Below are 12,476 nucleotides of genomic sequence, written 5' to 3' on the forward strand. Positions count from 1 at the left end.
GAATAGAATTCTTTATTGGCCAAGTGTGATTGGACATACAAGGAATTTGTCTTTGGTGCATGCTCTCAGTGTACATAAAAGAAAATATAGATTTGTCAAGAATCATGAGGTACAACATTTAATGATTGTCATAGGGATCAAATAAGCAATGAAGACACAATCAATATTAATATAATCTTAAGGATACAAGCAGCAAGTTACAGTCATACAATTATAAGTGGCAGGAAATGGGTGATAGGAATGATGAGAAAAAACTAGCAGTAATAGTAGTACAGACTTAGTAAATAGTTTGTTAATGTTGAGAGAATTATTTGTTTAGCAGAGTGATGGCGTTCGGGAAAAGCTGTTCTTGTCTTTAGTTGTCTTGGTGTGCAGTGCTCTGTAGCGATGTTTTGAGAGTAGGAGTTGAAACAGTTTATGTCCAGGATGCGAGGGGTCAGTAAATATTTTCACAGCCTTCTTTTTGAAGGCTTTTCGTACAATATGCAGGTTCTCATTGGAAGGCAGGTTGGCAGCAATTGTTTTTTCTGCAGTTCTGATTATCCTCTGAAGTCTGTGTCGGTCTTGTTGGGTTGCAGAACCAAACCAGGCAGTTATAGAGGTGCAGATGACAGACTCAGTGATTCCTCTGTAAAACTGTATCAGCAGCTCCTTTGGCAGTTCGAGCTTCCTGAGTTGGTGCAGAAAGAACATTCTTTGTTGCACTTTTTTGATGATGTGTTTAATGTTAGGTGACCAATTTAGGTCTTGAGATATGATAGGACCTAGAAATTTGAAGGTCTCTACTGTTGATACTGTGTTGTATAGTATTGTGAGAGGTGGTAGGATGGGAGGGTTTCTCCTAAAGTCTACCACCATTTCTACGGTTTTGATTGTGTTCATTTCCAGATTGTTCCGGTCACACCACGAGGCTAACTGTTCAACCTTCCATCTGTGTGCGGTTTCATCGTTGTTTCTAATGAGATCGATCACTGCTGTATCATCTACAGACTTCAGTAGTTTAACAGAAGGACCGTTTGATATGCAGTCATTAGTGTATAGAGAGAAGAGAAGTGGTGAGAGTACACATCCTTGAGGGGGCACCTGTGCTAATTGTACAGGTATCTGATGTGATTTTGCCTATCTTCACCTGCTGCTTCCTTTCTGTTAGGAAGCTTGTGATCCACTTATAGTGTGTTCATGTACTACTAGCTGATTTAGTTTTGTTAAAAGAATGTCCGGTATGACAGTTTAATCCAGTGGCTGGTTTAATCCAGTGGCTGACATTCACATAAAAAGGAAATGATGCAGAGTACCAGTAGTCTTTGACTTCAACCACAATTGGGATCAGAATTTCTGTTGCTAAGGAAGGCAATAGTTAGTGAGTCACCTCTAACTTTATGACCTTTTTGGCATGTTGTTAAGCAATTATTAAATAAGGGAATCACACTCATTAAGTGATACAGCTACCCCCATTGACTTTGCATTCCAGAAGTTCACAAATGGCTACCAAATGACCTCCTAGTGCTGAAACCACCATAAATACATGCTTATTGCCAAGCATCTGAATTTTGAGCATGTAATCAGGAAATTAGAAATGGTCATAAATGTGAGAAGCAGTCATAAGTCACTTTTTCAGTGCCATTGTAACTTCAAATGGATGTTTAAAAATGGTTTGGAATTGAAGACTATTGGCATATATTATTTTTAATATCAGAACTGGAATGGGTTTCTCTGCATTTATGAATGTAGCAGGATGAAGAATAAAGAAAGTAAAGTACAGCTTAACTTTGGTTTTTTAGTGTCAGTACAACATATTTACATGGACCAGTTTTCTGCAGTGATCATTGTCTGCATCAAATCATTGTCAATTTCTAGATTGGCAAATTACAATTGATGAGTATTGCTACAATACAACACTGTTACCAATCTGGACTCGACCAACTAGTTGGGGTGCTGTTCGGGGTTCTCAGCCCCAAACACCATTCCCGGAATCGGGCGGTGGGAAGACTCAGGTGTAATGGAGACAAAAGAACAAGCGGAGGAACCAGTTGTGAGAGGCACCGGAATCCTTGATCTTCCTCCTCTGAAGGCTACAGCTGGTTTGGAGGCTACAAAGGGGGACAATCACCACTATCTCTCTGGATGCTGTAGTCCTTTATAAGAAAAAGCAGCCATATGGCTCGCAAACTAGCAGGACACCATGTTTTTCCCTGTCAGGCTGTGCCCAATCGCTCCAAAGCTATGAGAGGTGTGAAGTGCTATAGGTATGGTCAAGCTGGCCATAGGGCATGGCACCAAATGCTTAGCACTAACCTCCCTGTCTCTCCTGAGGGCAAAGCTGTGCCCAACCTCCCAAAAGAAACTTGCGAAAGCCCTAGAGCTGGGATTCTGAGCTCTAGAGGTGGTGGAGTCTTCCCCTCTCGGGCCGAAGGAGACAGATCTCCCACCGAACTTGATATGGGACGAGGGAGGCAGTGAGAAAATAAGTAAAGCTGTCCACTGTCCCATCCATCCTCCTTAAGGCAAAAATTAAGAAGATAGATATGGGGAAGGGGGAAAATGAATGCTGTCCTAGTGTTAGGTATGACTGATAATGTTAGGTACAAGTGTTAGGTATGACTCGCGGCCTACCCAGCCCTTACCCCACCCCACCTGACTAGTCACCTCCAAACTGCGTGCCACCATGAGACGGGTGTCCTACCTAAGATTTATAGCTCTGTTGTGTTCCTCGGTCCACTTGTCCTGGACACAACACCAAAGATACTATGTAGTGAATTGTTTGGGGATACCATTTGTTTAAGCAGCTATATTTGTTAATGCTTTGATCACAGGGTTGCAGAATTAAAATTGGTTCTCGTGGGTTTACAAACTTTCATTACTGTAAATCGCACAATGGAGGTAAATAAAACTAAAGTTCAGTAATTGTGATCAATTTCTAAACCATTTATTTTCATTAGTCTTCATGGCTATTGCCAAATTGGCTGTAATTGACAAACATTATTGTAGTAATCTGCAGATTGCTGATAATCAGTTAGTTTTTTTCGCTATATCAGGAGGAACAGCAGAATGTATATTTCTTTTTCTGTCTTCATTCTTTCCTCCATCTTTCTGTCTGTCTTTTTCCTTTTTCTTTTCTTCTTCCCTCCCTTCTCTTCCCTCCCTCCTTACTTTTTCTGACTGTCTTCCTTTCTACTTACCACCTTTTTGCCTTTCTTTTTCATCTTTCTTCCTTCTTACCTCCCCTCCTTTCTTTTTTCTGTCTGCTTTCCTTCCTGCCTAACATTTCTCTTTCTTTCTTTCTTTTTTCTTTCCTTCTTCCCTCCCTTCTTTTTCCTCCCTCCCTTCCTTCGTTCTAACCATCTTTCTTTCTGTCTGTCTTCCTTTCTTTTTGTTTCTTTCCTTTTTCTTTCCTTCTTCCCTCCTTCCTTTCTTTTTTTGCCTATCTTCCTTTCTATCATCTTTCTGTCTGTCTGTCTTCCTTTCTTCCTTCCTACAAACTTTCTTTCTGTCTGTCTTTCTTCCTTCCTAAAGGACCCTGCTTCCTCCACGCAACCTGTCACTTCAAACTGTCCCACTGTGAGATGGGTGTCTTACTGGAGTTTAACATCTTGTTATGTATGTCGGCCGGTCTTTTTAGGGAAAAAAGATTGCAAAATACCGAAACACTTCTCACAAGGATGAGCAATTAACAACTTATCACAGCAAGAAGAGTTCCTGTATTTTGCAATAGTAGGTAGAAAGAAAGACAGACAAGAAAGGGAATGAATTAATGAAGGAAAGAAAGAAGTAAAGATAGATAGATAGATAGATAGATAGATAGATAGATAGATAGATAGATAGATAGATAGATTTATGATCACAATTGAGCCTAACACTTTGGTTGTTATGCAAGAGTGTTGTTAAGTGAGTTTCATCATATTTTACAAGTTGGTCATGCCTACCCGGTTATCTGACCACCAGGCTGTACCCACCTGAGAAGCATGGGGATGGGGGCAGTGAGAATGAATTTGTAGCATCTTAGGGGCAGTGGACTGACCTCACCCGATTCCTAAGAAGTCAGTAAGGGGCATGCATAAGTGCACCAGTGTGCCTACTGTCAGTACCCATCTTATGAATATTAACTATGTTATATCTATGTATATTACCAATACATACTGGACAAATAAAAGTAAATAAGAAATTAATGGATCAGCAATATCTGACTTAATGGACAATCAGGAAAAAGACTCTAAGTTGGTCCATTAAATGGAGAATAAAATAATAAAAGTAAAGAATAATAAAAAAGAATAAAGTTGTTAAATATGTTCGTATGTGCTTTAAAAATCAAGACTTGACACATTGCTCAATAGCTGAAGCTGTCCTTAGGCTGAAAACAAGTTATTTATTTTATTTATTTATTTATTTATTGGATTTGTATGCCGCCCTTCTCCGTGAACTTGGGGTGGCTAACAACAGTGGTAAAAACAACATGTGACAATCCAATACTAAAAACAGCTAAAAACCCTTGTTATAAAACCAATCATACATACAAACATACCAAAGTGGAGATTACTTTTCTTAGAGCAGCGTAGATAATCACTTTTCATGGAACAGACTTTGTTAGCTGCAAAATGTAAAAAAAAGCAGACCAAATTAAGAAAATGATTGTTTAAATATGTGATTCTAAAGAACAAAGAAAGAACTATGTCACTTTATGTAAAAGTGTCCACTGTTCATTAAGGCCTGAAAAGCACAGGAAGAAATTGGGACAAGGAAATATCGCACCAGTATTTCAATTTAAATTATTTCAGTCTGTTCTCTTTTGTAAGACATCAGATTTGATTTAAAGTTTTTGGACTGCATAAAATCCCATTATATTCTAATATGACAATTATAGCTTAATTTGTGTTAGCAATTTTTGAAACAAACCAGTATCATACAGACACAATGGTTTTAAATATAAGCCAAGGTTCTGGCACCAAAGTCAGCTAGTGGCAAGAAGAATGGGGGCGAAATTGAAAATTAGTACAGATATTTATTCCTGATTTATAACATCCATGGTCCATTTGTATAATTGAAGTTATAGAGATGTTGGGATTCATTCATGTTTTCATGGGAAGGCACAGGACAAAAATTTGCTCAAAAAACTACTTGGAAGAAGTTTAACAATGAACAATGATTAGCTATGAAACCAATAAATATATTTGATCTCTTGTAACTGAGGTTATGCTGTGGTTTAAGATATGGAAAAAAGTTTTTAATGGCCAAGAACTTCCTATTCATTTTAGCTACCACACAAGAAAGTGATTTAAGGAAATTGCCTGAGAGAACTAGGTAGGAATTTTAAGTCCATATTTTATTTATTTTTAAGTAGGAAGTATTCATTAGTAAGTTAAATACATTAAAAACGTCAATTTTAATTTAACACCCAAAGTATGTAGAAAACATAATTGCTCAAAACTGGAGCACTAGATTGTGTTTGATCCAAGGCTATTAGGACCTAAAATTTATATCAGTTATAAATTGTAATAACAAAGGTGCCTTATACACATAATCTGTGAATTTTTGCATGGAACCAATGCCATCAAAGTGAGTGAAATATGTTTTGTGCAACATATTTAGAAAAGAAAGCATCAACTATCTTTAAGGAAAAAGGATTTTCAAATAAGAGGACACATTGTGTTCTGTGTTCAACAGTACAAAGGAGTTACCTTTAAGGCAAAAGCTGAAATAAAGGAGGGAAAAGAACTTAAAAGGTTTTGCAGGAGAGGTAGATTATATGAGACAGTGTAAAGATCAAAGAAGCATCAAGATTGTGAGGTCTAAACGAAGAGTCTGGAATTTGCAATAAGAGTACCGTAAATGTGTAAAGGATAAGGAAGAAAACATTGAGGGGAAAATAGAAAGGATATATTTGGTTTTAGTTTCCTTAAGTAATAAGAAAACATTTGTGGATATACTTGGAAAATATTGGAAAGTAAATAAAGAAGTGGCTTTTTGGCTAAATCATCAGCTTGAAACTAAGGTAAGTTTTTAAATTTTGAATAGGGACTGGAAAGTAAATATGTAAGTATCGAGAATACTTTACAGAGGATTACTTAATGTAAATTAGAGGGTAATCTTAAATACACTGGTCCTCAGAATCAACTACCATGAATTCAACAAGTGTATGTCTGGGCAAACATAATTTTCCTTACCCTGGAAATTAGAAAATGTGGTCTCAGTTTAATCAAACAGAGAAAAATCACAGCTTTGAGCACTAGCTTGTTTTTTTCTTTTCATGTTTAACTAATGTCATATTTTTTGCATGCTTGCCTACTTTTCTTGATTATATGTACGGTAATCCAATTCATAATCATTCAAGGTTATTTTTGCAGATTGAATGGAATCTTCCTAAATTAGTTTCACCTTGTTGGACATATTTGCAGCAGTCATATGAGAGAAGAACAGACAATAAACAGCATCTTTAAAATCAAAATACAGGGTTTTTTTTATTCAATTTATTGTAATTTTTAAGGTCAGCTATGGTGAACCATGGTTTGTGTATTAATATAATATAAACGAACCCTATTTATAAAAGCAAATCACTATTTCTAGAAAATATGGGTTTATTTAAACTATTGCCCAATTTACATTGATTCAAATGAGGATAAATCTGCTCTACCAGTTCAGGCACTTTCAGGAAAGAAAGAATTAAAGAATTCAACCACAGTTCCCAGTATTGTATTTCTGCCTAATAAAAGTTAGAATGACTGCTGCCCAGCTTCTTATGCAACTAAGAATAGTTGAAACTTCCTTAATGTCTTCCTAAATGTCTCCCCAAGGAAATGTAACATTATTTGCTTATGACTGTTTATCCTAGTGTATAAGTTAATAATTCTTGGCCTTTGTTAGTTTTCAAAAAGATATAAAGTTAAGCAATAAAGAAACAGAAATAGAAAATTAAAAAGGGGGGAAATTCTTATAAGAGAATAAATGAAACTTGTTGGCTTCAAAATATATCTCTAAAATTGGGTTTGACTCATCATGCATTTTAATTGATGACATAAGTATCTCACCTTTCACTGAATGAATTTCTATTACAGCCTTTATCTGTAGAGTTCCATTATTTTTTGTAGATTCTATTTTATGATTTAACTTGCCTTGAAGCACTGGTGTATACCAATGTTATTAACATCACATTGGAAAATATTTTAATATAAAATCTTGCACGTCCCCTTTGTTTGGGATAATATATTTATAAAGTAGAGGTAATGCTTTTGACTGTGAACAGATATTAATAAAGATTTTTGGTTTACTGTGAAGAAAGAAAATCTAATCTTAAAATATTAAAGATTAGAGTACAAGGTGCAATTGATACCAGGTTAAATATTTTCTCTAGACTTTTTTTCAAAAATGAATGGGCATAACTTTAAATGAAGATTAGGTAAACATTTAAAGTGTTTGTTTTAAACTGCTTAAGATCAGTGACTGCATGGCAGAACATCTTTCTAGAATCCAATCCAAAATTTATTGTGCCGTATACATTACTAAACTGATCCTGTAATCTCATGTTGGAGTACATGGCTAACTCAAGCTTGAAATTTAGCAGGGCACTGATGGGGATAAGTTGTAGAATTTTGAACATGTGCTTTTCTTATTATATCTCCCAATTTAAATGGCAAAACAGATCTCTTTCTTCTTTGCACAATTCTGCAGAACTGTCAGTGACACTGAGGACAGAAATATCTCTTCCTAATGAAGTTTATTTGATATCATATATCCTACATAGTTAACAACAATACATTGACTAAGTCACAATATGAAGCATAAAACATAAACTTGTTCTATAAATACAATGGCTGTGTTCATATATTGTTGTTAGCTAATTCCAAGGAAATGAGCTGATGATTTATCTAAGTACAGTGGCACCTCTACTTAAGAAGGCCTCTACTTAAGAACTTTTCTAGATAAGAACCTGGGGTTCTAGATTTTTTTGCCTCCACTTAAGAACCATTTTCTACTTAAGAACCCAAGGCCAGAAAAGTTTCCCAGGAAATTTAAGAGTGGCACAAAGGCCTGGCCAGTTTCCTGCCAATTCCCCTTTAATCCTGGCCATTTTGGGCTTTTCTGGGCTGCCAGAGGAGCCTTTCGGTGGCGCTTAAGGAAGCTTTGGAGTCTGCGGAGATGGGCAGCATTCAAATCTATTATTATTATTATTATTATTATTATTATTATTATTATTATTATTATTATTATTACTACTACTACTACTACTACTACTACTACTACTACTACTACTACTACTTCTTTGGCAGCCCAGAGTGAACGGAGCATTTTCCTTTCTCTGGGCGCTGCCTCAGAGTTACTCTTTTTTTGTAAGTCTTAAAGTTTTGGATTTTTTTGATTCACCTCACCTTCTTTCTTTCCTTCCTTCCTTCCTTCCTTCACCTCCCACTCAAATTCCAAGTTTTTATTTCTTTCCTAATGGGTTTGCACGCATTATTTGCTTTTACATTGATTCCTATGGGACAAATTGCTTCTACTTAAGAACGTTTCTACTTAAGAACCTGGTCATGAAACGAATTAAGTTCTTAAGTAGAGGTACTGTATGTGGATCCAAAAAATATAACATGGCTGCATTGGCTGGATTCACATAGCTAAACCATTGGATTAGATCTGCTTCAATTCCATTTATACCTATGGAAACACACTTTGAGGCTTCACACAGAATCCTATCTTAATCAAGTTTATGACATAGGGTTGTTGATGATGAAAAAAGGTTCTCAAATAAATTGCCCTGAACTCCTACAGCATGGGTATCAAACTTATGGCATCACATTGCTGTCACGTCATGTTTTATGATAACATCGCCAAAAAGCCTTCAAAAGTTGTTAACCTAATCCTACGTAGCTTCTGCTCCGGTAATCACACACTACTAACCAGAGCATACAAAATGTTTGCCAGATCAATCCTTGAATACATCTGTCCGGAACCCACACTGCATTTCAGACATAAACACTCTAGGAAATGTCCAGAGATGCTTTACTAGAAGAGCCCTCCACTCCTCCACTCGCAACAGAATACCCACCACAACTAGACTTACAACCCTAGGTTTAGAAAGCTTAGAACTACATTGTCTTAAACACGAGCTAAGCATAGCCCATAAAATCATCTGCTACAACATCCTTCTTGTCAAAGACTACTTCAGCTTCAACCACAACAACACACGAGCACACAAGAGATACAAGCTTAAAGTAAACCGCTCTAAACTCGACTGTAGGAAATACGGCTTTAGTAACCGAGTAGTTGATGCATGGAACTCACTACCAGACTCTGCAATATCATCATCTAATCCCCAAAACTTTACCCTTACACTATCTATTGTTGACCTCTCCCAATTCCTAAGAGGTAAGTAAGGGGCGTGCATAAGTGCACCAGAGTGCCTTCCGTCCACTGTCATAATTTTTCTCTTTTACTAGTATCATATATATAAATATTATATCTTTGTATACCACCAATATGTACTTGACAAAACAAATAAAAATAAAACATTTTCCCCCTCTTTGTGGAGCTGAGGTGCGAATGGCCTGCACATGATGCATCTGTACTGTGGACGACCAGTTTGATATCCTTGCATCTAGAGGAAAGACTAAATAAAATAAAATAGACTAAAATAAATTAGTTTTATTAAAAAATATAAGCAACAATTAGTTTTATAAGAAAATATATGCAACAGAAAATTGCAAATTCAGTCCTGGCCTATCTACTTTGTTAGGGATAGTATCAAATGTACCTGGATGATAGACTCAGTTTTCACTAACACTTTTAAACATCTTTCTTTTTATGAAGCTTCTCAATCCACCAGGCTTGCAGTGGCTTAGGTGAGACCTTCAATCATCTCAAAACAGCATGTCCATTCTGCCTGAGAATTATGAGATTTTAAAAAGCTGTTTTATATATTGCTAATTTTTTAGTCAGTTTTAATACTAAAAAAAAAACCCAAATGAGGAAGACTAATGCAAAAAAGCTTTAAGATGGAAGCAGCTTTGGAAAGCTGGATCGTGTTTTGAACTCACTGATTCTTTGGTCTAATTTCCTTTATTAATTTTATCTTCTGGTGTTATTCCTTGCAGAGAGTGAATCTGTCCTTTGATTTTCCATTTTATGGCCATTTCCTGCGTGAAATTACTGTTGCAACTGGGGGTAAGTGGCTTTCTTAGAGTTCACTTTGAATAAAGTGACAAAAATGTCACTTTAAAAAGTATATATACACAAAAAAAGTATATATTTTCATATTTTAAGGAAATGTAAGAGTTCATTCAAATTCAATTTATCTTTTATGCAAACATGCCCCCTCCTCTCACACACACACAATCTAATACTTTTGAATAAGTTTTTTTTTCTTTGCCTAAATAATCATATACCGTATTTTCCGGAGTATAAGACGCACCTTAGTTTTTGGGGAGGAAAATAGGGGAAAGAATCTGCTTACTAGATATTCATCCAGCTAGCATCCTTAGTCTGGTCAGTTTCAGCACATTGTTTATCCCCTGGTAAGGGCTTTAAAAAAAACCTTATTCAGAGAGAGTAACAATGAAAGAGCTTGCAAGTCAGTAAGAGCTGGAAAAATCATTAGCACGTGGTTAGGACTGGAAAGAAACATTTGGAGCAAGTTAGAGCAATAAAAACCTGCAAAGACTTAGGGCTTGGAAAACATTCTTCACAAAGAGTAACAATCAAGGAACTTGCAAGGTAAGAGCTGGGAAGATCGTTAGCACCTAGTTAGAGCTGGGAGGGGGGAGCTTAGAAAAAAGCTACATTCAGAGTATAAGACGCACCTGAATTTTCAGCCTCTGTTAGGGATGAAAAAGGTGTGTCTTATTCTCCAAAAGTACGGTATGTCCTTGTAAAGAGAAGGTTGTTGGTTTTTTTAATTAGTAGGGCTCCAAAAATATTCAATACTTTGGCTTGCACAGAGGCATTTTCCTTGTCTATTTTTGCAATGCTTTGAAGCAGTTACATGTTTTCCAAGAATTACAGAGCAACTCAGTCCAGTTGCAGCACAAACCTGGGAAAGAATATACTTTAAAAAGTCACGTTTCCTCATAGATGACTCAGATTAAGTCAGATGACCATGTAAGAATAATCTTGCCAGATAGGAGGAAAGAGCTGCAACTCACATAGTGGTCTCATGAATTAAATCTGAATCCAAAGCAGGAATGGAGAAAATATCTCAGAATTGACCCTCCCTAGTTGTCTGAAATGTAAACGCAGGGGAGGAAGCAAACACTTTTGGATTTGCAAGATTCTGTTACTGTAATTGTACAATGAAGTTAGTGCTAATGTTCTTGGGTTTGGTTTCCTGGTTTGGATTCCTTTGAAGAGCTGACATCAATCATGAATGTAGCTGAACTCTATTTTATCTCATTCTTTGCCAAATTCTCACCATTCAATGGGATTGCTACTAATAAGATTTCTATAGCTTGAAATTGATCAATTTTGAACATTAAAAGAAACTAGATTAACTTAGTACAGCTTAGTTCTGTTTTCATCAGCTCTGTATTTCTCTGTTCATTATGTTTTTTTTACTGGCTATAAAAAATTTTTTGACCCTCAATTAATGAAAAAGGAGAGAGGGTGGGAAAGAGCCAACACTAATTGCTGGCTCATTTGGGCAATTAGTGTATCCTTGTCCTCAATTCTTATTTTGCCAAGGTTATTTGACTCCCATGTCTGACAAAAATTAGTGTGTACTGCCATTATTGATGTAATTAATTGTTCTGGAGGTGGATATATCATATGGGATTCCTATGAATGCTAATTCTGGAATTTGGGAAACTACTAAAGGCCTAAAAGTTTTCTAATAGTAAGAAAGGCTATCTAACATAAAATTTGAGATATTGACTTCAGGGAGAAATAAGCACCAAGGTTTCTTAGTTTTAACATCTGTGCTGGATAGTTTGAAGAGCACACATATGTAATGTTGGCTGAAGATTCTCCTGAGCTTTTCCAATATTCCTGCAACATATATCTCAAAAAAGACCCTACAGGACCTTCTCTGTAATAGACATTCGGGAGAAAAATAAATGAAGCAATGTTGTCATTCCCTATACAGTGGTACCTCGAGATACGAGTTTAATTCGTTCCGGACCTGGGCTCTTAAGTCGAGCAGCTCTTATCTCGAACGACTTTTCCCCATAGGAATTAATGTAAATAATTTTAATTGGTTCCAGCCCTCAAAAAACTCACAAAGTTAGTCTAAATTATGCAGAAAGACATGTTTTTAATGAAGAAATGTACATGTACATATAAATGAATAATGAAGTTTCTTTCACTTAACTTGTAAACTTTCTTAAACTTTTAAATTTACATATGTTCAACTTCTCTGCCACCCAATCCTGTAGGACAGAGGTCCCCAACCCTTTTTGCACCAGGGACCGGCTTTAAGCGATCAAGAGAGGAATGGGTGAATGAATGGACGGAGGGTGGGAAGGAAGGAAGGAAAGAGGGAAGGGACAGGAACAGAGGAAGGA

The 12,476-nt window shown here is 36.4% G+C and overlaps 1 protein-coding gene across 5 annotated transcripts in view; it reads left to right on the top strand.

Annotated features, from left to right (window-relative positions):
- The window catches only part of PLXDC2 (plexin domain containing 2), a 365,033-nt gene that overhangs the window by 214,985 nt on the left and 137,572 nt on the right, over positions 1–12,476 (top strand). For all 5 annotated transcript variants that reach the window (XM_070726234.1, XM_070726236.1, XM_070726237.1 and 2 more), the window contains one exon: positions 10,077–10,146. In XM_070726234.1, the coding sequence (XP_070582335.1) occupies positions 10,077–10,146 (70 nt within the window). The remainder of the gene's footprint in view (positions 1–10,076; positions 10,147–12,476) is intronic.

Source organism: Erythrolamprus reginae, chromosome Z, assembly GCF_031021105.1.
Source record: "Erythrolamprus reginae isolate rEryReg1 chromosome Z, rEryReg1.hap1, whole genome shotgun sequence".
Taxonomy (NCBI): domain Eukaryota; kingdom Metazoa; phylum Chordata; class Lepidosauria; order Squamata; family Dipsadidae; genus Erythrolamprus; species Erythrolamprus reginae.